The sequence below is a fragment of the Dunckerocampus dactyliophorus genome, chromosome 15, assembly GCF_027744805.1.
Source record: "Dunckerocampus dactyliophorus isolate RoL2022-P2 chromosome 15, RoL_Ddac_1.1, whole genome shotgun sequence".
In the NCBI taxonomy this organism is placed as follows: domain Eukaryota; kingdom Metazoa; phylum Chordata; class Actinopteri; order Syngnathiformes; family Syngnathidae; genus Dunckerocampus; species Dunckerocampus dactyliophorus.
In genome coordinates, this window is record NC_072833.1 from 4,827,501 (window position 1) to 4,851,431 (window position 23,931).

The 23,931-nt window shown below is 40.3% G+C and overlaps 3 protein-coding genes across 11 annotated transcripts in view; 2 read left to right on the forward strand and 1 right to left on the reverse strand.

Moving 5' to 3' along the window:
* Positions 1-13,462, reverse strand: part of trim24 (tripartite motif containing 24) — a 19,977-nt gene extending 6,515 nt beyond the window's left edge. The window contains exons 1-14 of one of the 6 annotated variants that reach the window (XM_054753325.1): positions 13,305-13,458; positions 9,123-11,008; positions 8,850-8,968; positions 5,498-5,645; positions 5,284-5,416; positions 4,473-4,589; positions 4,280-4,394; positions 4,071-4,217; positions 3,883-3,997; positions 2,735-2,874; positions 2,390-2,635; positions 2,139-2,201; positions 1,927-2,053; positions 1,738-1,795 (exon numbers count right to left, since the gene is read on the reverse strand). In XM_054753325.1, coding sequence (XP_054609300.1) covers positions 1,738-1,795; positions 1,927-2,053; positions 2,139-2,201; positions 2,390-2,635; positions 2,735-2,874; positions 3,883-3,997; positions 4,071-4,217; positions 4,280-4,394; positions 4,473-4,589; positions 5,284-5,416; positions 5,498-5,645; positions 8,850-8,968; positions 9,123-9,405 — 1,811 coding nt within the window. In that variant the 5' untranslated portion in view covers positions 9,406-11,008; positions 13,305-13,458. Of the gene's footprint in view, positions 1-1,737; positions 1,796-1,926; positions 2,054-2,138; positions 2,262-2,389; positions 2,636-2,734; positions 2,875-3,882; positions 3,998-4,070; positions 4,218-4,279; positions 4,395-4,472; positions 4,590-5,283; positions 5,646-8,849; positions 8,969-9,122; positions 12,922-13,304 lie in introns of those variants that run through there. The other 5 variants (XM_054753324.1, XM_054753323.1, XM_054753322.1 and 2 more) reach the window with 5 other exon arrangements.
* Positions 9,939-12,334, forward strand: LOC129168263 (aldo-keto reductase family 1 member D1-like). The gene is made up of 9 exons (XM_054753340.1): positions 9,939-10,195; positions 10,274-10,441; positions 10,514-10,630; positions 10,701-10,778; positions 10,913-11,035; positions 11,130-11,239; positions 11,322-11,487; positions 11,563-11,645; positions 11,734-12,334. The coding sequence occupies exons 1-9, from the start codon at positions 10,016-10,018 to the stop codon at positions 11,774-11,776; spliced, it is 1,068 nt and encodes a 355-aa protein (XP_054609315.1). The 5' UTR covers positions 9,939-10,015; the 3' UTR covers positions 11,777-12,334.
* kdm5a (lysine (K)-specific demethylase 5A) overlaps positions 12,937-23,931 on the forward strand; it is a 19,633-nt gene continuing 8,638 nt past the window's right edge. Inside the window, exons 1-10 of one of the 4 annotated variants that reach the window (XM_054753316.1) lie at positions 12,937-13,708; positions 14,296-14,373; positions 16,467-16,589; positions 17,772-17,942; positions 18,009-18,188; positions 18,265-18,343; positions 18,410-18,501; positions 18,574-18,732; positions 18,818-18,937; positions 19,023-19,181. In XM_054753316.1, coding sequence (XP_054609291.1) covers positions 13,553-13,708; positions 14,296-14,373; positions 16,467-16,589; positions 17,772-17,942; positions 18,009-18,188; positions 18,265-18,343; positions 18,410-18,501; positions 18,574-18,732; positions 18,818-18,937; positions 19,023-19,181 — 1,317 coding nt within the window. In that variant the 5' untranslated portion in view covers positions 12,937-13,552. Of the gene's footprint in view, positions 13,709-14,295; positions 14,374-16,466; positions 16,590-17,771; positions 17,943-18,008; positions 18,189-18,264; positions 18,344-18,409; positions 18,502-18,573; positions 18,733-18,817; positions 18,950-19,022; positions 19,182-23,931 lie in introns of all 4 variants that reach the window. The other 3 variants (XM_054753315.1, XM_054753317.1, XM_054753318.1) reach the window with 3 other exon arrangements.

Consider the following 23,931-nt stretch of genomic DNA (forward strand, 5'->3'; position numbering starts at 1 on the left):
AAGAAACCTCCAGTGCGCATTTCTTCGCGGAAGGACAGACGACTTTTTGAAATAGAAATGAATAGAAAGAGAAAATAATCCATGAAGTCAAACATGACGTACATTCCTGCACCTAATAAAGACAAGTAAAATGAAGAGTCAGTTCTTTAACGCAATCGATTCTCCTGCAAGTTGATGAATGATAGCCAGCGTGCCTCGTCGGCCAGGGCAGAACAACCAACTCACTGCTGGGGAGCGGGGAGAGTGAGGAAGAAGTGCGGGCCGTCATACCACACAAGTCCCCGAGTAAAATGGCAGTGCTGGTTAAGTAAAACTGCAAAAAAAATAATCGGTATTTAGTGGGGATGTTCCGAAAGATCGGCCACCCATTAGTATCGGCCGAATTCCGTAAAAAACATGTGATCGCAGCATATGCCCATAAAACGATCGCCATGCGGTGGCGACATGACAATTCATGTGATGACAACACAGATATGACATGAATGTGCATGTGTGCTGTGTCATGTAGTGTTGCCAACACCAGTATTGCGCCGACAAGGAATGCACTTTGTCCCTTATTGCCGCGAGAACACGAGTCTGTAAAACCTCCCATGTTTGTTTGACAGCTTGACACAGGCTACGCCAATTGATGCAAGTGTGTTTGATCACTCCCTTGGCAAACTGATTGGTGTTGGATTGGTTTTTCAAGTGTCTGTTTGTCTCATTGTTTAATGAACATTACCATTTGGCCAGGGGCCACTGGAATTGTCTAATGGCGGCCCTGGCCAAGAGCACTCATCGTAAATAAATTGAAAAATGTACAGTTAATCCATGTGCTCGGTATCGGCCGATGTCACTCATGGATGGATGATCGGTATCGTAATTGGCAGCATAAAACCCTGATCCCTAGCATCCCTAGTATTTGAAATGCTAGTGTGACTTGAGATGACGATTTTTTTGTGTAGCCCCACTTACAAACATTCAAATTTGCCACCATCCTTTTCACAAATCATTAGAATAATATTTTCTAATATTACATGTATAAAAATTAGGGCTGTCAATCGATTAAAATAATTAATCACGATCAATCTCATGTTTTCCATAGTTAACTTGTAATTAATCGCAAATATAAAAGTTTTTATTGATAATAAATGTATCTTCGGAAGATAATTTTAAAGTTTGTAATACACCAATCAACATGAGACTGGATAATATGCTTTATGCGCATTTTTGTTTATTAAACATTCTGTTTTTTTAAACAGCTCAACACAAAATGGACCTCAATGTATAAAAAACAATGTAGTAAGGTAAACTGTCCATCACTCACATATTCTCTTCAAGCAAATAATCTCATTCATTTATTAATTTTCTATGCTGCTTGTGCTCACTAGGGTCGTGAAGGTATGCTGGAGACGACCTCAGCTGACTTTTGGGTGAGAAGCGGGGTACAACCTGGACTAGTCGCCAGCCAATTGCAAATAATCTCACAAAACAAAATTGTGACTAACATTACAAATAAAGGTTTTCAATACATCATAATGCAATTTTTTACTGGTAGGAATATAATTTAATATTATGACTTTTTTTTCCCCCTCATAATATTGCAACTTTTTTCTTGTACTTACGACTTTGACTCTTAAAGACTTAACTTTTCTTTCCATTTAATGTAGGCCTCATAGTCATTCATACAACTGAGAAACTTTAGGATTATAGGCCGGGAAAAAATAGCTGATTTAGGAATTACTGATCATTTCTTACCCTTTGGCCCGCTCTGAAGACGATGGTTTAACCATTGGTGAGTTCTGCCTTCCTTGAACTTGACAAAAGAGGAAATAAAATGTTTTTATTATAAGCCGACGGCACTTAGAAAACAACAACCAGTATCAGAAATATCACCAGTTTATGGTCCTTTTTTTTATATGAATCATGAGGTGTTCCTCAGTGTACCTAATTTGTCAGCAGTTTTGGATGCTTGGCTTGAAGCAAAGCTGGGTCTCGTGAGGGCAATGCTAGCGGAGGGGACAGGACAACTGGCTTCACTCCGCTTCAGGTAGGACAGCTCTGCCAGGTTCCGCTGAAAACAAATAAACTAAACGTAGTCAAAAACGACATGCAGTACATACTTATGCACTGTCATAGAGGAGGCTGATGGACCCAACCTGGCTTGGTGGCACCTGCATGGCCCCTCCAGCGGACACAGGGTGTGGGAAGCGGAAGGCGCCCTGTGATACATCCATGGGTTTAGAAGGGAAGCGGGATGTACCGACGATGTCTCGAAGGGACTACATGTAGGACAATGGTTCAAGGAACATTTTTAAAGAGAACACTAGCGCTGATACTCCCATTGAGCGACATTAAACATATGTAGCATTCAATAATGCCACGGTTCCTGCCAGACTATGCATCTCACCTGAGGAGGTGGGAATCCAGCGTTATGCAACATGGAGGAGTTGGGGCTCCTGGTGCTGGCTTGCGGGGCCCCATATCTGCGTCCGAGCTGGGTCAAGTTTGTAAGCGCTTGCGAGGGGGAGGACCCTCCGTGGATGGGTCTGGTCGGGGGCGGAAGGCCGTGGGGGCCAGGGTGCCTGGAGTTCTGGTACCAGGACCAGTGGTTGGGAGCGGCCTGCCTGTGGGGCTGCTGGGAAAGTTTGTCAACCTGAGACAAAGGAATTACCGAAGCAGAGAGCAGACATTTGATGCCTTCCCATTTTTTTACACATTGCACCGCTCAGTGCATGTAAGGCTAACCTCCTACCTGCATTTGGAGCTGGGCCAGCGTGCTTTGGCGCTGCTGAGCTGACAACGGCATCCCCCCGACCGGCGCTTCTCCTCGGGGTCCCGCCTGTTGGTTGGGGACGGGCGGCTGAACTGAGCTCCTGTCAACTAGAAGAGAACCTGGAAAACCACCATAAAATACATAATATCTGATTACTTTATATTTCCTCATAGTACGGCCGCAGAGAGTACCATGCCTTTAATTGTACAGTTATTTTGCAACAATACTAAAGTATATTAGATATTTTAAATCATTTTTCCACAAAATTAATAATTTTGCCTTTGATATTACAACAGAAGATGGCGCATTATTTGGGCACATATTTTATAATATTAAATAATAAAGCATTTTATTACTTTTGTTACAAAAAAAGATACTTTATTAAAGTATTATATAATATAATAGACAATGTCACCTTTATTTGTACAGTCATTTTGTAATAATATATATTTGTAATAATTTTTTGCACAAATTAATTTATACTTTATTAATAATAGTAAAAATAATAATAGAAATTGAGGTCTTCAGTTGTACAATTATTTTTGCAACAATCGTAAATGGCATTAAATTAAATTATATTAAATAAGACAGTAAATATTTTTAATCATTTTTTTTGCAAAAGATTAATGATAGCTTATATACATTATGATAAAAAAGTATGCCATTATGCCACACATATTTTGTCATATTAAATAATGTTGCATACTATTTACTTTTGGAAAAAAAAAAATTGTATGAAAGTATCACATTTTAATAGACACTCAGATCTTTATTTGTACAGTTTGCAATAAGAGAAATTTGTAATTATTTTTTGCACAAACTAAGAGTGAGAGATTATTCAAATATGACTAGAAATTGACATGACATAAAAAAAAATCATAATATTGCATAATTGTATTTTTTCCCCAATAATTAATAATACCGTGTATTACAAGAGAAGATGTACTGTAATAAATACAATATATATTTTGGCCAGTGTTGGAATGTTCAGCTTTTATTTTATTATTTGATTCATTTGGACAACGCATCCGACGACTAACTGGTGCATGGCATCTATGAGACCACAGGCGCCGACTTACACGAAACACACAGCTTTGCAGCAATCTGTAGGCGAGACCGCCACTTACCAAGGTCAACATTTGTGGCCCAGAAACCAGAGCGACACTGGAAGCGGACAGAACTCTGAGGGATGATTGCAGGATTGCACCTTGCACCCATCAAGTAGTGGATCTGGAATAGAATCTGAATAAAAGAAGATTTTGTATAAATATTGAGTAGTTACGTTTAAATGCCTGGCTGATAAGAAGTAACTCGCCAGTTTCTTGCAGTAGAGAAGTGCTGTGCCGCTTTGACTGGCCGTGGCCCACTTGGTGAAACTGATGACGTGGTCAAGGTGCCTGCGCAGAGAGTTGACGTCCTCCTGCTGCTTTTTTAGACCCAGCTCGTGATCTTTAGTGAGAGACTGGAAAATACGCATGAAATAAATCATCTGTCCATCAAACGACGGTGGTTAAAGAAACCAACCTCAAGCTGGTTAGCCAGAACTTTCCCCTTCCTGTTGATCTCCATAATGAGGTTGCAGATGGCCTTCTTTATTTCATTTGTGACCGACTTTCTGTTTTCCTCAACTTGCTGGAGTCTTGGCAAAAAAAGAAAAGATTATTATAAAAATGCAGCAATATAACATCAGAAATTAGAACAAGACAAGACACTTTACCCATTGCTGATACAGCTGGAGAATTCCTCGATGGCCTTCCTTTTTTCTTGCAGCTGCTGCGTCATGTTCTCGAGATACTGCCTATGGTTCCTGTACGCATCCTCCAGAAACTGATAGCTGGACACAATCAATGTTTAAAACAGAACAAATAAAATAATCCAGATTACTGAGATACAACAGAATATGGGTCACTGATGTATTTTTTTTATGGATAAGACAACAAAATTTATGGGTTTTTTTTTATTAACTCATTCAATACCAGCCATTTTTCAAAAGACAACCCTTTCAGTACCGGCCATTTTGGATGATTTTGACTGATCTTTCAAGGCACAGAGAATATTGTGTCCTGTAGCTATATAAACATGTAACATACTTAAAAAAAAAAAGAAAAGAAAAAAGGATTAGACTCCCGTCTTTTATCAGGAAAAAAAAAAAGTTTGTTGCTACCTTTTTCCGTTCTTTAGTAATCAGCCGTAGATCATACACAAGTTTCAGAAAAATATCAGTTCCCGACTAGAAAAGGGAGAAAACCAGCTTTTTGTGAAAAGACACAATTCAAGCATAACTTCTTTTTTGTGACAGCTCAAATATCTAAACAACTATACCAACATAAACAACACAGAAAAGGGGTCGTTTTACATCAAAATAAGTTATTTAGAAATACCTGTATAGCGCCATGAACTATTTACAATTTTCACATTTGAAACTGAACTATGTGTGTGCGTTGTTGGGATCGAGCGGTCTGGTTTATACAAACGTGTAAATATGTCTTTGGTATTGAATGAGTTAAGAGGTGATGACAATGCATTACTTGTGATCCTTGTGTTTGAGCAGCTGACAGTCTCTGCAGGTGAGCCGATCACACGTCTCGCAAAAAAGCTTCAACGGCTCCTGCTTGTGGATGTCACAAAACACGGGTTTCTGTGTGGAAACAGCCACTGCATCTGCATGAAAGAACAGGTGTGGAAGGACGAGTGTCAAAATCGCATTGGCGAGCGTCAGGCCGCTTTTTGTTTTTGTCCTACCTGGGGACATTTCCTCCTTTTGGCGTATGGTGTGATCCCTGGTGAACTTCACCCTCTGGTGCGCCTCGATGCAAGTCACGCACAGGAACTCTACGCACTCCAAACAGTAGCCTGTTGCCTCCGTGTTGTCGTCACAACTCATACACACCTGACAAAGCACATGAAAAGCAAGAGCAGATAGCATATTAGTGTTTTCCGCAGGGCTGCAATCTATGTGTGGTGGTGGGCTGCGATTAATATGCATAATTGGCCATGACGCATGGGCAAGTAATTGTAATACAGTCATCCCTCGTTGTGGCACAGTTCATATGTCGCTCCCTCGCTTTTGCTTTTTAAAAAAATGAATGGTTGCTGTTTCATGGTTGAATACGGCTTATTATTAGTACAAAAAAATGCATATTTAACCAAATTGTACATATTCTAAGTATTTTCAAGCATGGCTAAATAAACTAACTAAATGAACTAAAATACTAATACAAAGCAGAAGAAACGTTCTACTTGTGAATGTAGTATTCTACTTTGGCCACTAGGTGTCGCCAGAATATGATAATGCAATGATAATACTAATACTAATACATGATAATACTAATACAAAACAGAAGAAACTCAAACTTGTGGCCTGCGGGACATTTGCGGCCCGTCAAATCCAATTTTGCGGCGGGTAGTGTAATTGCAGCCCGGCAAGTTCAGTGTTACTTGCGGCGAGTGGGGTGGGGGGGCTTGTCACTAGACAGAACACTACCTACAATCGCAGTGCTAACACAAAATGACAGCACAACATGTAACAGGTCAGTAAACACACACAGGGCAACTACTACTATGGGGAATAATGTTGCACTAAAACAGTCTCATTCTTTTTGCAGCATGTCCTCATTAGGGTCAAGGGTAAGCTGGAGCCTATCCCTGCTGAATGCACAAACTACAAACTATTAAATTATTATTTTTTGTGTCACATTATCACCGTATCAAGGTTTTATCGTTATCGTGAGCCATGTATCGCAAATCGTATCGTGATGTACACTGAGATTCCCAGCCCTACTACCAATACTTGATGCAGCCCAGCCTCACCCAGACTCTGCCTCCAGTGGCACCCAGTGAAATTGAGTTTGAGACCCCTGCAATACACTGATGAGACAATAGCCATGGCAGGAAGTATGCTGTCCAGAAAAAAAACAAACTGCTAAAGTGTGAGTCTCTTATTTAATATGTCTATGATGTCTTATTTTCTCTGCTTATATCTGCTACATTGGGTAATACACATGTAAAAGGTGGTTATATGGGTGATATTTCATGTGTAGATGACTCTGATAATGTTAAAAGCTGTATTCAGAAGATCGTAAACCGGTTTTCTATTACATAACTATGAAAATATTCTGTTTATTAATATCAAATCCTACTTTGCAGCAACACATTTATCTGAAACCAAAGAGGGATTACTGTAATGCTGTGGCAGAGACAAAAAGTGAGTAAAAAACTTGAAAAACAAAAACACAGAAAAGCACCACAAATATGTTTAGACCTACCAATAGTGGTGTCACGAGATCTCGCAAGATTAAAACGTTACAATATTTTGTGTGGAGAAACGCCGTCTTGGGAAACAGGTCAGCCAGAAGTCTATCAAAACTCAACTATGGCATTGCTATTGTTAATAATAATACATATAATATGAAAAGTGGCACACACTGCCACTGACACACTGCCATTTGTGAGGCAGGATTGGAACCACATATTAAGTGCTTTATGCACACTATAAACCTTGCAATCCAACCTACCCCCGCTGTTTTTCCATCCGAGTTGAACAGCTGCTGCAGCGTTAATGTCCAAGCAGAAGCTGTGGTAATTCTACATTTCATCAAAGTTACTTAAGATTTGTCCGATCAAAACAGGACTGCTGAATATGACCTCTATCAAAACATGTGGTAGTAGCATCTATTTTTGAAATTCAATACCTCCTGGCACGGCACCCTAAGCAACGTGGGAACTGTAGTTATTTTAGCCTAAATATAAAATGAATCTACTGCGATCTGCAATCTATTTTACACGTGTCTTTACATAACTACACATCACCACAATGATTAGTAGTGGGGATGCAACAAGATATATTGTGTCACAAGATCTCGCCGGATTAAAACATGACAAGATTTCCCGTTCTGAAGAAACCTGCTTCGCGATAATAAATTAATGAATGAATCCTATTTTAATCATCAATTATTAATGAAAACAAATTTGCCCACCTCAAACACATCAGAGGGCCTACTGGATTCTTATATTATTATTTATTATGTTCTCATAACATTAGTGGTTTATTTGGTCTCCAAAAATGTTACATTCACAATAATATCGTTTAGTGTCAACTTGTGGGACGATAAATATTTCAAAATGCACCTGCATAAATAAAAGTTTGTTTGGCCAGTCATATCTTTTTATTGTACTATTTTTAAAGTTAAATGTTAAAAAGCTCATCTCATTCTCGTGGACCCAATCTCGTGCGTCGTCTCGTCTCAGTAGTTGGGTGTCTCACGACCCCCCTAATCAATAGTAGCAGCAGCTAATTACTGCAGTGATTGTTTTAACTTTTAGCATTTTGGTACCACTTTACAATAAAGGTACACAAAATTACAGTAGTTAATGAGGAACAAACCTACCTGACCCTAACCACTACTCATTAGTTCCTCAGTAATTACTCTAAATGTATGTGCCTTAGTTATTAGTTCCTCATTAGTTCTTCATTAGTTCCTCCGTAACTACTCTAAATGTATGTGCCTTAGTCATTAGTTCCTCATTAGTTACTCATGAGTTTTTCAGTAACTACTGTATTTTTGTGTGCCTTATTGTAAAGTGAGGCCCATTTTTAGCTTTTGTTTCAATTTGTGGAAAAAAAATGTGCAACAGTTAAAGCACCATGCTTACGTCATGCGTGCAAAGCTATAAAACATTTCAAAAATGTCAAAAATTTCATTAATATCATGTATCGGCTCATCTAATAAGCTGAGTATATCGTGACACCACTACCTGCAAATCAACGTTTTTGTCTTTGTCTTTTTTTTATGTCACAAACAAGACTGAGCCGCCTGTGATGGCTTTGAGCAAATTAAGATAGCAGCACCTACTACTAGTTGAGAAATGTGTTACGTGCTTTTATGTCAGACTCTCCAAAAGCCTTTGATCACGCAAGAAAAAGTCATTACATTAGTTGCCTTTTTGAAAACGAGTCTCGAGCAGGGTCCAAACACTTTCTAAATATAGCGACAAATTACCTGGCAAAACACGTGCGTCAAGCTTTTTGTGGCGGCCCACCACGATTAAATGAATGAATGGGAAATGGGAAACACTGCCTAACTGGTCAACCTACCTGGCTGTTTTTTTCCATGGTACTGCTTGGCACCTCAGCAGAGTCCTTCACAAAGAAATTATCCAGCACGTCCATTTCCCAGCATTCCTGTCTGCATACCGGACAACGGATGGTGACCACTGAAGGGAGAGAGGGCAAATCATTTGATGTTGGTTAGCACGTTTGCCTCAGGGTTTGAAACTCGAGTTTGTTTTCTCCGGTCAAGAGTGTAACAGTACAGAAAATGGATATTTTCATACTATACATCAAAAAGACTGCTGATGCTTCACTCACTTTGCTTGTTCATGCTGTCCCCTTGCTGGCCCAGAGTGTGATCCCGTCTGGCCTCGCCACCCCTGCACGGTGCAGGAAGGCACCTCTTGCAGAAGGAGTGGAGACATGGAAGGAGTTTGGGCTCTCTGTTATGAAAGCTCAACTTGCAGATAGGACAAGTGTCCATGAGTCCGAATGCGCCTTGTTGTTTCGGCCGCTCTTCCCCGAGTGGCAAACTTTCAGCCTCGTTTTCCACGATGATGACAATGTCGTCATTGTCAACCGAGTCGCCACCCTGGTTCATTTTAATGATGTTAGACCTATTGATTACTCCTGGAAGTCGATGTCGCGTTGCGTTTGGACACAAAGGCTAGCCTAAATTGTAAAATGTTATATCCGAAGACATCGCACATATTAATATGAATTGGTAACAGGAGCGGCACAATGACAGCGTTTTAAAGACATGATAATCATTCGGGACTCGGAAGCTAGCGTCATTAGCAACCTAGCTTCTCCTTTCAACGTGTTATTCGAGTCATCCGATACAGTAAACATACACGCTTGTGATTAAAATATTTTTAAAATAGCAGCACATGATTAACAAATAAGTAAATCCACACTACATACGTTATACTGGGCCATAAATGTATTAAAGGAAGGAGGCCATCACTTCTTTTCGATCAAAACAGCAGACACACATTACCCAGAATGCACCGCGGAATATTTAAAGCTACAGTGCATTCTCAAGAACAAATTCAATACAAATGCCCGCCAAATACTACGCTTTTCCTCAAATTGACCTCGGTAATACATGGGGGTTGTCGCTGTTGTTTCATTGCTCTTGTTGCACTTTGTACCTGGGAGGCGTCGTTACAATGGCCAAAGGGCAAGCAGTGCCATTTTAGCACATTTAAATGACACATATTTGTTCAGCCGTGGGGTATTCAAATACAAGTGATACAGCTGGAAAATTAGTCTTGACAGTTCATCATTTGACAAAAATGAACCTGAAAGCTGACAGTCACTCCGTCCCTCTTAGTGATGGGAATAGAATGCCATTGATAGGACTGGGTACATACGCAGATCCTTGCACGGTAAGAATCATTGCACTTGATAATAAATCTCAACGACCTATTTTTCTCACGTAATTATTGACTGATTTTTTTCCACAGACCCCTAAAGAGACAGCATATGCAGCTGTGAAAATGGCTATAGAAACAGGATACAGGCACATTGATGGAGCGTTGGTTTATTTCAATGAACATGAGGTGGGACAAGCAATAAGGGACAAAATAGCTGATGGAAGCGTGAAAAGACAAGATATCTTCTATTGTGGAAAGGTTTGCGAGATATTATAGTGTGTTACCTGTTACATAAGGACTGATATAGTTTGTATATATTTTATTATGCAGCTGTGGAACACATTCCATCCACCAGAAATGGTCCGGCCTGCTTTGGAGAAAACCTTGAAGACACTGCAGCTGGATTATGTCGATTTATACATTATTGAGATGCCCACAGCGTTTAAGGTATTTAGCATAACAACAAAAATACACATTGAAGAATAGAAATGCGTTGCTATGTGTTGATTTTCTGAAGCCAGGAGATACCTTCTACCCAAAAGATGAGGATGGGAAGTGCATTTATCATGAGACGGATCTTTGTGCTACTTGGGAGGTGAGTATTAGTGCAGCACTCAGCCCTGGATTAAATTCTTTTAAAGGTCACTGCACGTGACTTCAAATTCCTCATATTTGCTCAAAGTCATGTGGATTTTGTTTGCTTAAACTGCCCTTTTCCCTCTTGGAAAGGCTTTGGAAGCTTGCAAAGACGCAGGGTTGGCAAAATCTCTCGGGGTGTCCAACTTTAACAAGCGACAGTTGGAGCTGATCCTCAACAAGCCAGGGCTGAAACACAAACCGGTGTCAAATCAGGTGCAAATATTGATATTGCACAATTGTAATGACAGCTGCAGGACAAACTCTGTTGATGATCATAATAATAAGACAAAAGCCCTTCTCCCCTCAGGTTGAATGCCATCCTTACTTCACTCAGCCAAAGTTGCTGGAGTACTGCAGAAATAATGACATTGTCATTGTGGGATACAGCCCACTGGGAACATCTAGAGATGCATCCTGGTATCGCAGACAAGTCACACTCAATTTAGGTCTGTTGCAAAGGGTTTATATGCAATTAAAATATACTTTCAAATGCAAACAGGGTTAACTTAACCTGCCCCCCGCTCTTGGAGGATGAGTTGCTTGTGTCGCTGGCTGCAAAGTACAACAAGACCGCAGCTCAGGTTGCGCTCAGGTTCAACTTGCAAAGAGGAGTTGCAGTAATCCCAAAGAGCTTTAGCCCTGGTCGTATAAAGGAGAACTTCCAGGTTCGTTTCATAAAGCAAGAATCGTGAAGCACTGCAGTGTCTAACTTGGGAGTTTGTCTGGCGTCTACGTTACAGATATTCGACTTCTGCCTCTCTGAGGAGGACATGAAGGCCATCGAGGGGTTGAACAAGAATATTCGCTTTGTGGAGCTCCTGATGTGAGTACGCATGCATAGACGTGTGTTCTAATGGGCAAAAAATAACCACAATAACAACAACATGCTGTATGTCATCTTTATCCGACAGGTGGTCCGATCACCCCGAGTACCCATTTCTTGATGACTACTAAACAACAATTCATACGAGTCAATAAATAAGTCTGCTTCACAAGTTGAACAGGTGCAGCTCAATGAATTAGAATATCCTCCTGATGCTGTGTCATCAGCAGGTAAATGTGCTAGCGGTGTCAATGTGCTTTGAGTGCCTTGGAGGTGGAAAAGCGGCCATTCATTTATTTCAGTAGTTCAGTTTGGAAAATGAAACTCTTATATTCTATATATTCACTACACAGTCAAATATTTCAAGCATGTATGTTCTTAATTTCTTAAATTTGAAAAATTGTCAAACAATAACAATGATATTCAAATTTATTTAAATGCACTTGTGTGTACTTAGAATATTTTTCTCATGTTCTACTGTTTGCATTGTTATTAACCATTCTTTTCTTTTTTATTCTGCAAAAGGCTAACTTTGTGGGTCATGGCTATACCTTATATGCATGTATAATGTTCATCATCTGTCATTGAGGGTAATTATCTATTGTAATATTTTGTCTGCACTGTCCACTTTGCTGCTGTGAAACTGAAGTTCCCCCACTGTGAGACTAATAAAGGTTTATGCTATTCTATTCTGTTTAATCCTTTCAGTTAGGTTTCCCTCCTCCAGGCCGTCACTCTGATGAACACTTGAACAAATGTCAGTGTTGACCTTGAATGTAAATCCTGTTTTTTAAAATGTAAATACTGTTGTTTTTTTACAGATAATGTCCCGGTCTTACACAGACTTACTTGAATTGCACTATTATTATATTATTATCCCTTTTGTACATCTTAATCTTACTATTTCGTTATTTATTAATTTATGAAGTGTTGGCGCATATGTACAGTGAGAGCTAATTTAACCAGAGTCAAATTCCTTGTTTGCGTAAGCATACTTGGGCAATAAAGCTGATTCTGATTCAGAAACACGCTATGCAACTCCGGGCCGCTAGGTGTCGGCCGCTAGCACGCCGGCTAAATGTGACAACCACCGCTAGCAAACAACAGCTATAAGGCGACTTTAAATTATTAAAAAGTGAGCCCACAACTAACGCAGTTCGATGTTTGCATTTGACTCGTGTATAGAACAAATAAACTCATCGCAATGTGATAAATTAGCACCGTAAGGCGACGTTTTCAGATACGAACAATGTTAGCTGCGCAATGAGCTGTGGCTAAGCTAACCAAAGTAGCCTCAAGCTAGTCCCCCCCCCCCCCGTACCCGTCAATGAATGGCGATGACCAGCAAAGGCGTCAGTGAACAAGCTACTTGTTTGGACCCAGAATGGTGGGTTTTATAGAATTTTATAGAAAAACGTCGCATTCCGTTAACATCTGCATTTTTCTCCAATCCTGCTCGGTGTGAATAACTTGACTAGAAGTGCATCACCATGAAGCGATCATGTGTTACATAGGTACACAGACGGAGCTACGTTAGCTTAGCAGCAGTACAGCTAACATCGCTATCCTGGATTGTGTTTGTTTATGTTGACAAGAAGACAAGTAGTTGCAGTCCAAATCGTTTGGATTATCGAAGGCATGATGGCGTTTTGGACTGACCCTGCCCTCTGTCCCGAGTAGTTGAGGCGAGAGATCCATAAATCCAAGCTCGCATGAATGCTGGAGCAACGTTAAAACCACCATTGTCTTCACACAGCACCCATCCTAACGTCATTGACGTGGTTTTAACGAAGGAAGGTGATGGTAGACATGGAGGAAGTTCCACAAGACGAGGAGCATTTGGATTTATAATTATGGCCTGGTGAAAGCAACTCGGGGACATATTTGCAGCGTATAGACTATAATATATGATCAACATGTCTGCAATTGGCGAGTTTGTGCCTCCTCCCGAATGTCCGGTTTTTGAGCCAAGTTGGGAGGATTTCTCGGACCCCCTTGGATTCATCAACAAGATACGACCCATCGCAGAGAAAACCGGCATCTGCAAGATCAGACCACCGGAGGTAAACCCCAACATCCACAACAGATGACACGAATACATTTGTTAATATTCCCTAAACTCTAATGTTAGTTTACTGTGGGCCTGCTTGTTTTAGCAAAACACGGCCACTTCCCATCACTTAGAGGTCACACAAGGCAAATCCATTTTTGACATTTTAACGACACGTGCTTTTACTGAACATACAGCAAAGCTGTTCAAGATGGAAAACTGGCAAAATATCACCCATGATTGCCGTTTTTGTGTTGGGCTAGCAAATTTACGTTAGCGACGTAAACTCGACGTTGGGCCTCAGGTAGCACCGTCGCTTCTTGTTACAACCTAACATTTCTCCAGTTTTATGCACGCCAAAAGCAACTATTGTGCACTTCGTTCTTCTATCTTGTTATTTCTCAACGTTGTTTGTTGACGCAAGTGGGCCTTTAATAACAGAAACAGGAGAGCGACAGAAGTGGGTGGGTCCGCAAGCGACCACAACGCATTTCAAAGTCACCATAAAGAACATTGAAAAGGTTTATAAATCTAGCAAAGGCTGATTGCTTTTTATTTACGTTTGAATGTGTCATTTCCTCATTGTTGCTCTTTTATCAGGACTGGCAACCGCCGTTTACGTGCGACGTGCGTCACTTCCGGTTTACGCCTCGCGTGCAAAGGCTGAATGAACTTGAGGTGAGTAGAGAGCACACGACATCCACGAACACAGCATTCTATACATTTGACTCGCCGCAATATTAGTTGCACCATACTAGGGGAGATTCGGGGAGTTTCCAAATGTCCCAAACACAGAAAGGATCCAAAACCAAAAACACACCAACATCATCAAACACGTACAACGGGAAAATGCTACAGTCAGAGAAACGCCACGGGCTCAAAAACATAATGACGCAAACACACACAAACCCAACAAATAACTGCATGAGAGGAATGCTGCAAGTCGTCTTCTTCTCTCACTGAAAAATCAAAGGATGCGGGGACACTTTACATTTTCTACACCAACCTGTGAAGATATGCCAAAACAAAATAAAAACAATCGCCTCCATCAAAGCATATTATTAGTATGATTGAAGCGTTTCTTCTTATGTTGCCCTTTTTTGCTTGTTTTTCTCCTTTCTGCTTTTTTTTATTGTATTTCTTTTGCAAATATTTCAACTTTTTACTTGCACATTTTTTTCTCTTAATATGTGTTTATTCTGATAATATTTTGACTTTATTATCGTAATATTATAACTTTTACCCACCCTGCAAGTCCACTGTACAAAACGGAAGTTAGCCAAGCTACCAGGGACGCCGGAGTTGAGGGATTAGCGGGATGTCCAAAAGAAAGTTGGCAGTAAAAATGCTGTAATAAAAATAAAAATGCTCTCTAATGCTGTAAAGTATCACGGCGAAGTTGTTAACAAAGACATAGGAAGTTGTACTTCCTTCTGTTTTAAAGGTGGAGGAGGGTTTCCCACAGGACTGCAATCTATTTGTGGGGGTAGGAGGGGTAGATTACATCCTCATCCAATTTACACAATTGGCCATGATGCAAGAATAAAACCTGCTGTTTTGTGGCGAGGACATCGTGGCCTTTCCAATGATACTGTATATCAAGGGTGTCCAAAGTTTTTTTTTTTATTGCCCCGTGACGCACTCTAAAAATACAGTAAAGCAAGAAAAAAAACTCCTGCAAAAATGGGAAAAAGAGCAGTAATTATATGAGAATAAAGACAAAATATGAGGAGAATAAAGTCATAATATTAAGACAAAAAATATCTGAATAGTTGAAATATTAAAGACTAAAAATGTAATTCTATGTAATATTGTGACAAAGAAAACAAAGAACAAAGTTGCAATTTTAGGAAATTTAGGGTGGGTAAAAGTTATAATATTACCATAGTAAAGTGAAAATATTATCAGAATAAAGACATATTAAGAGAAAAAGTAAGTAAAAAGTTGAAATATTTGCAAAAAATTACAATAAAAAAGTAAAAATGAAAAAAACAAGCAAAAAAGGGCAACATAAGGAGAAACGCTTCAATCATACTAATAATATGCTTTGATGCAGGCGATTGTTTTTGTTTTGTTTTGGCATATCTTCACAGGTTGGTGTAGAAAATGTAAAAGTGTTCCCGCATCCTTTGATTTTTTCAGTGTGTGGCACTCGGTGGAAAAAAGTTTGGACACCCCCGCTGCATATCTTTTTAAATTGAAATTGGAACGGAAGTATGATAGTTCCGATACGATAAGCACATACTTTGTAAGAAAAGTGATTTTCCTAGATTTTGAAAGAGTACAAGGAGGTTTAATACAAAGTGGAATTATGTGTGTGCGAGTCATGTGGCTCCATTTATCACCCCCCCCATTTGAGTCTGCCGTTGTCAGTGCTTCCAAAATGTGTGGTAAAGTGTTTGTTTTTTTTAATAAATCACAACACCGCCATAAAAAGTTCTATACGCTACCTTCAGCCTTGTCTTGTGCATATGCAATCTTTATAAATTAGACCCCTTATTATTGGTGGGCTGGGCCATTCTGGATTTGTAAGATTGGACCTGTGCAAGACTTTGGACCAGGAATGGTTGTATTGCGCTATACATTGCAGCATATTGCTTTAACGATACGTATATATACGTTTTTCTGGGTCTCAGGAGGGTAAGAGGGGAAAAATCAAAGAAATGCTTCTCAGTATGATGCATAGCAGTTCTGCGCCACGGCAAACCGTATCTCTAAGGATAATGTCACATTAATACCTCGGTTTTGTGCGGTTCCTATTCTCTCCCCAGGCACTCACTCGGGTGAAGCTCAACTTCCTGGATCAAATCGCAAAGTTCTGGGAGCTGCAGGGATCCAAGATTCGTTTCCCGCACGTGGAGAGGAAGGTCCTGGACCTCTATCAACTCAGCAAGGTAAGACTGGGGACGTTATCTCGTGTTTTCAAACCTTATTTAACAACAGAACATGAATTTGTTTGGATGTAGACGCGGGTGTGTGCATCCTATAACACGCACAGGCGGGAAAAAGCATTCATGATGTTTCCCATGCATCTTTTATCTCACTATATTGATGAACAGATACCTTATAAAAATAACAAATAAGACATATTGGACATAAATAAGATAACAGACGCACACGTTAGCAGTTCCTTGTTGTTTTTTTCTGGGCGCCGTACTTCTTGTGTACCTCCACCATTTAAAATACATCAGTGTATTGTAAAAGCGACTTTAAACAGCTTTACACTCATATTACCCAATATAGTAGACAAAATAGGAGTACATAAAACTCCCACTAGTGCCATAGTAAATGTGTTCCCTAGGGAACCTTAGTGATGAGTCTACTGCCTGTCTCACTGAACAATTACTGACACCTAGTGGCCAATGTAGATTACAGTACTACATTCACAATTAAAATGCTTCTTCTGCTGTATTTGCATTTTAGTTAATTTTATAGCCATTTTAGCCATTTAGCCAAATGCTTAATTTAGACCAAGAATTAGTATAATTTGTTTGAATTTGCAGAATTTTTGTACTAATAATAGGCCGTATATAACCACGAAACAGTGATCATTTATGAATTTTTGAGAAACCGCGATAGAGTGAGGGAGGACTGTACGTTCTTTTATGTGAGGAGTCTCTAAAAGTGTCCAAAAACCTCCCAGAAAAAGTCGCCAGATTTGTTGCTAGTCGCTAGACCAGGTGCGTATGAGGTGTGTTAAGTAGCAGAGTTACGCCGCCACCTACTGTATGGAATTGTGATGACAAGCTATACACATAGTCCCGTCATAATGCCTCCAAACCTAAAATAACAACAAAAAAAAAAAGTTGCTCCAACTGTATCAGTGGCGTTCCAAATTCATTTGTGGCGGGCCATGACAAATACATGCATGTAGGAGAAACATTGCAATATGTTATTATTCTCAATTCTTTTCTTTACTTATTGGGAAATGGTAATCTGTGAACATGTTAAACAGGAAGTGAATAGTAATGGGGGGTCAGAAGAGACCAGAGAAGGGGTAGGATTAAATCAACTCTGCTTCTTCCTACTCTGTTTAGGACATGAATTGTGCAAGTAAAAATATGACGCTTCTTCAGGTTGTGGCATCCGAAGGAGGCTTTGAGGCGGTATGTAAAGAGAAGAGATGGTCCAAAGTGAGCAGTCGAATGGGCTTCCCAGCTGGGAAAGGGACTGGGTCACTGCTGCGCTCCCACTACGAGAGGATCCTCTACCCCTATGAGCTCTTCCAGTCCGGAGCCACTCTGACTGTAAGAGCGTTTTAAAGGCGTTTTGTCTTTTTCTTTCAGTCATATTTACTCATTTTCTCCAATCAGGCCATCCAGCGCCTCTACGAGGAGGGCGACGATGGCGAGGAAGTAGATGAGGGAGTGGGCGAGGAGGCGGCAGAAGAGGACGATCAAGAGGAGGATGAGGACAAAGACGGGGAGGTTGATGCTGCGCTGACAAAAGAGCGTCCTTTGCCTGAGAGACGCTCAAGGCGCCTTAAGTCGGAGGTAAGCTTGTGCTACACTGCAGATGTTTTTGTTTTTGGGCAAGAACATCATCACTTTTGTTGTTGTCTCACTTCAGAGGGAAAACAAGGAGCCAAAAGGACTCAAACTATTTGGTACGAGCCCCAAGATGGTGGATTTGGAGATTGTCTCAGCAGGTAGGAGATCATTTGATCTATCTGCATTTTCTACCTCCCTCATGCGCCATTTTTATGGTCAATTAGACGATGGCTACAACAAGAAGCATCGTCACCTAAAAGCTCAAGCCTTTGCGATCAAAATGAGGCCGCGGAAGGAGACGCTGGAGGTCAACTTTGTGAGTGGCAGAGACATTTTCTCCACAAGACGTTGCTTTACGCTGTTGTAACTTCATAACACAACCACCCAGATTGACCTCTACTTCTGCCTGATGTGCGGACGAGGTGACGAGGAGGACCGTCTCCTGTTATGCGATGGCTGCGACGACAGCTACCACACCTTCTGCCTGATCCCGCCTCTGCATGATGTGCCCAAGGGTGACTGGCGCTGCCCCAAGTGTGTGGCAGAGGTAAACAGACCAACGTCTTTTCACAGGGTAAAGCTGTATGTGTAGTACTTGTTTTATAGACCTGTTATTCCCTTTATTTCTGCAGGAATGCAGTAAGCCAAGAGAGGCGTTCGGCTTTGAGCAGGCTGTGAGGGAATACTCCCTGCAGAGCTTTGGAGAAATGGCTGACCAGTTCAAGTCGGACTATTTCAACATGCCAGTTCATGTATGTAAAGAAGTATGTCATAGCCTCTGATGAGCACACGTCACTACAAGAGGTGGTTTTTATTAGCTCTGCCTTGTGCCCGCAGATGGTCCCCACTGAGCTGGTAGAGAAAGAGTTTTGGCGCCTGGTGAGCAGCATTGAGGAGGACGTCATCGTGGAGTACGGCGCTGACATCAGCTCCAAGGAGGTGGGCAGTGGGTTCCCGGTCAGGGATGGCAAGAGGAGGCTGCTGGGAGATGAAGAGGTGAGACTACTGCACCTACGTAGCAACTTAACGTTAAGAAGGTCATATTATTTGCAAAAAGAATAGTAGGATGATTTGATTTATATTTTATGTTGACATTTCAAGAGGAGAATTATCAATAAACTTAAATAAATACCAAGTTGGAGGTACCTAGGCCTGTCACGATAACAAATTTTGCTGGTTGATAATTGTGCTATAAATTATCGACGATAATGGATCATTTCAACCTGTTTTTAGACCATATTATCATGCAGTTTGTCATTCAATGATGACTGTGTCGTGTCACATTTCAGCCACTAGATGGTACTCAAGTGTAGGGTATCTGTGAGGCACAGACGATGCCTAACTGTAGCACACTAATGGGGGGGGGGCTCACCATTTCACATACCCTGGGTATGGTGAGCTTGTGTCGCCTGGTACTATACATTCACTTTGCCTATCAAACGCCCCAACACATCCACACTGGAACTGTGGCATTCGACTTAGAAACGATCGCTTTTGTGCTTTCATTAATATTAGCGTTTGCTTGCTAACTGCTAGCTAGCACTCAGTGTGTTCAATCACTATGTAGCTAGCCCCCGCCTCCACGTACTGTGACAAAGACGCTGAATAGCTGACAGGAGGCTCACTCTTTCCCTTAATTTGACTAAACAACCAATGCGCTCAGACACGAGCAGAGTGAACCCTCTTGTCATCCAGCATGTGTGTTACAGCAAGACCAGTAAATGGAACAGGCGTACGTACATGTCGCACATGTCAGTTTATCAAAGCGTCAAAATTATCGATATCATTAATCGTTTTATGGATAATCGTGACAGGCCTAATGGTAACAGTCAAAAGTTTGGAAAAACCCTTTCATTCAATAGCATGAGAAACTCCAGACTTTTGACAGGTACTTTAAAGAGTAATATTCAGGAGCTAACTACAGTGTTCCCTCGTTTATAGGTTCCCAAAATAGCCCCCAATAAGTTAAATCCGTGAAGTAGCCAACTATATTTTTGTACAATTATTTTATATGTTATAAGGCTGTAAAACCCCTCGCCATACACTTCATACACTTTTCTCACACAGGCATGGACATTTTATCACATTTCTCTCTTGATTAAACACTCTCAAAGTTTAAATTTTGTTTGAATTTTAATGATCAATTTACGAGATTGACACTAGAGATTAAGTGACTCACGCTTACCGTTTTTGTATCCTTGTTAAAACATATTCTTCCTCTTCGTCCACCATGAGCCGAAGATTCATTTACAGTATTCTAGTGATGTGTGGGTCACGAACGAATCTGCTTTAAGAGCCCGCTCTTTGAAATGAACAACAGGAGCCGGATCGCGTTGTTGGGAGCCGATTAGTTTTTTCCTCGTGTTTTTTAATCTGTTAAAAGCGAATGTAATTGGTCAAGATGTGTGGGGGCATCTCTGTCCACACTGAGCGGGGGATGGGCGGGGTTAAACACACGCTGTGGTGCTCTTCGAGCCAATTCGTTCGTGAGAAATTTGCATGTGGAGATTTGACCTATTTTGACTTAATTTGTCTATTGAGATGGGTCTTTGTTTTTATATTTTATTCATAATGTAACATTGTTTTTGTAGCTGATCATTGAGGTTCAAATAAATACATTGAAATAATAAAGATTGGATATCATATACTGTATTTGTTACATTACTAATTCATTTTACACAACAAACAACAAAAAAAATCAGAGGAGCCGCTTGAGAGCCGAAAGAGACTGCTCTTTTTAGTGAGCCGAGCCAACCGAACCAATTTCCATCACTGCAGTATTTCAGGCGCCCTAAAGCCACGTAACTCCTACCTTCATTCAGCATGTAACAGGTACAACCCCTGGCAAAAATTATGGAATCACCAGTCTCGGAGGATGTTCATTCAGTTGTTTCATTTTGTAGAAAAAAAGCAGATCACAGACATGACACAAAACTAAAGTCATTTCAAATGGCAACTTTCTGGCTTTAAGAAACACTAAAAGAAATCAAGAAAAAAAGATGTGGTAGTCAGTAACAGTTACTTTTTTAGACCAATCAGAGGGAAAAAATTATGGAATCACTCAATTCTGAGGAAAATATTATGGAATCATGAAAAAAACAACAACAAAAGAATACTTCAACACACCACTAGTACTTTGTTGTACCACCTCTGGCTTTTATAACAGCTCGCAGTCTCAGAGGCATGGACTTAATGAGTGACAAACAGTACTCTTCATCAATCTGGCTCCAACTTTCTCTGATTGCTTTTGCCAGATCAGCTTTGCAGGTTGGAGCTTTGTCATGGACCATTTTCTTCAACTTCCACCACAGATTTTCAATTGGATTGAGATCCGGACTATTTGCAGGCCATGACATTGACCTTATGTGTCTTTCTTCAAGGAATGTTTTCACAGTTTTTGCATCCTGAAAAATGATTTCATCATCCCCAAACGCCCTTTCAATTGATGGGATAAGAAAAGTGTCCAAAATGTCAACGTAAACTTGTGCATTTATTGAAGATGTAATGACAGCCATCTCCCCAGTGCCTTTACCTGACATGCAGCCACATATCATCAATGACTGTGGAAATTTGCATGTTTTCTTCAGGCAGTCGTCTTCATAAATCTCATTGGAACGGCACCAAACAAAAGTTCCAGCATCATCACCTTGCCCAATGCAGATTCGCGATTCATCACTGAATATGACTTTCATCCAGTCATCCACAGTCCACGATTGCTTTTCCTTAGCCCATTGTAACCTTGTTTTTTTCTGTTTAGGTGTTAATGATGGCTTTCGTTTAGCTTTCCTGTATGTAAATCCCATTTCCTTTAGGCGGTTTCTTACAGTTCGGTCACAGACGTTGACTCCAGTTTTCTCCCATTTGTTCCTCATTTGTTTTGCTGTGCATTTTCTGTTTTCAAGACATATTGCTTTAAGTTTTCTGTCTTGACGCTTTGATGTCTTCCTTGATCTACCAGTATGCTTGCCTTTAACAACCTTCCCATGTTGTTTGTACTTGGTCCAGATTTTAGAAACAGCTGACTGTGAACAACCAACATCTTTTGCAACATTGCGTGATGATTTACCTTCTTTAAGAAGTTTGATAATCCTCTCCTTTGTTTCAATTGACATCTCTTGTGTTGGAGCCATGATTCATGTCAGTCTACTTGGTGCAACAGCTCTCCAAGGTGTGATCACTCCTGTTTAACTGCAGACTAACAAGCAGATCTAATCTGATGCAGGTGTTAGTTTTGGGAATGGAAATTTACAGGGTGATTCCATAATTTTTTCCTCAGAATTGAGTGATTCCGTAATTTTTTCCCTCTGATTGGTCTAAAAAAGTAACTGTTACTGACTACCACATCTTTTTTTCTTGATTTCTTTTAGTGTTTCTTAAAGCCAGAAAGTTGCCATTTGAAATGACTTTAGTTTTGTGTCGTGTCTGTGATCTGCTTTTTTTCTACAAATTTAAACAACTGAATGAACATCCTCCGAGACTGGTGATTCCATAATTTTTGCCAGGGGTTGTAGTCCTGCACAAAGGAGATTGATTGACAATGGTCTAAAGCCAATCAGAACGCAGAACACAATTGGCGGGTTCTCACTTAGCCAATCAGGACTGTTGTGGCTCTATATTTTATTCTCTCAAAATTGTAATAAACATCCCAGTGCTCAACATCTCACAACTACTACTGGCGTTACAGTGGACAGCAGAATAACGTAAGAGTGGTGTAAACATTAGCGGCAGCTCTGCCAGCTCGTAGTACCTCGCGACATGTCTGCGAAATACCTGAAAGAAGGCTGCTGATAATGTCGACAGTCAAACAGTTCGTGATAGTAAAAGCATGTGTGTGATTGAGAGAGAGCGCGTAAAAAACTCAATTGACTTGTTTTATTGGAGGGAAGCACGCCAAGGTGGAGGCTGGTTAGTTCACCGGTCTGGCTCTAAAGGCTCTGCAGACTTTGTATTAGCAATGGGGAGAATGTATGCCAAGTGGAGAATAGTGTGTGTTTGCGTGAAAGTCGCATGAAAAACTCTACAGCTCACGACTACTCCAATAAAGCAAAGTTAAGAGCGGTGCAAACACACGCGGCAGCTTTGCTAGCTCGTAGTGCCTCCCAATATGTCCGTGAATCACTTGAAACAATGCTGTTGGTAATATTGTGGAAACAGTCCGTGATTGTAGAAGCCTTTGTGTGTGAATTAAAATGACCAAGTCTCAAAGATCTACCTACTACTATAAATATAGAAAGTATATATATTTACTATATTTAATTAACAAAAAATACGAGTACGTATTTATGTACGTTATACATGTATATCAGGAGTGCACGCACTTTCTCACCATGCAAGTACAAGTCAACATAAAACATATAAAAGTCTCTAAAACATATAACATATACTTAATGTAACCAGTAAACTGTGAAATTCCATTGTAAATATTAATGATTTGTATTTCACGTTCACATTTTCAAAGTTTACAGGTAATCAAAGTAGTTGCTATCATAATTCACTTCAATATGGAAATAAAGATACTGTAATTCCACATAACTTCTAAATAGTTGTGTACATAACCTGACGACTGGTGAAAGGTCAGTCAAATTAGCTATGTTACGTTCATTAGGGCACACAGTTCATGTATTACATCCAGTTAGCATTTGCTATCAAACATTACCGATATACAAGAATTTAAAATGATTATGCAAAAGACAATGCAGCTGAAGTCAAGGCAACATATTGAAAAGGTTTCACCAATGGGCGCATT

Bases quoted from the DNA above. Each gene is read 5' to 3' on its own strand.
- LOC129168263 (XM_054753340.1), top strand. From the start codon at position 10,016: ATGACACATATTTGTTCAGCCGTGGGGTATTCAAATACAAGTGATACA. The intron at 10,631-10,700 runs GTATTTAGCATA...GATTTTCTGAAG, and splicing joins AGATGCCCACAGCGTTTAAG to CCAGGAGATACCTTCTACCC. The intron at 11,240-11,321 runs GTATCGCAGACA...AAATGCAAACAG, and splicing joins ACATCTAGAGATGCATCCTG to GGTTAACTTAACCTGCCCCC.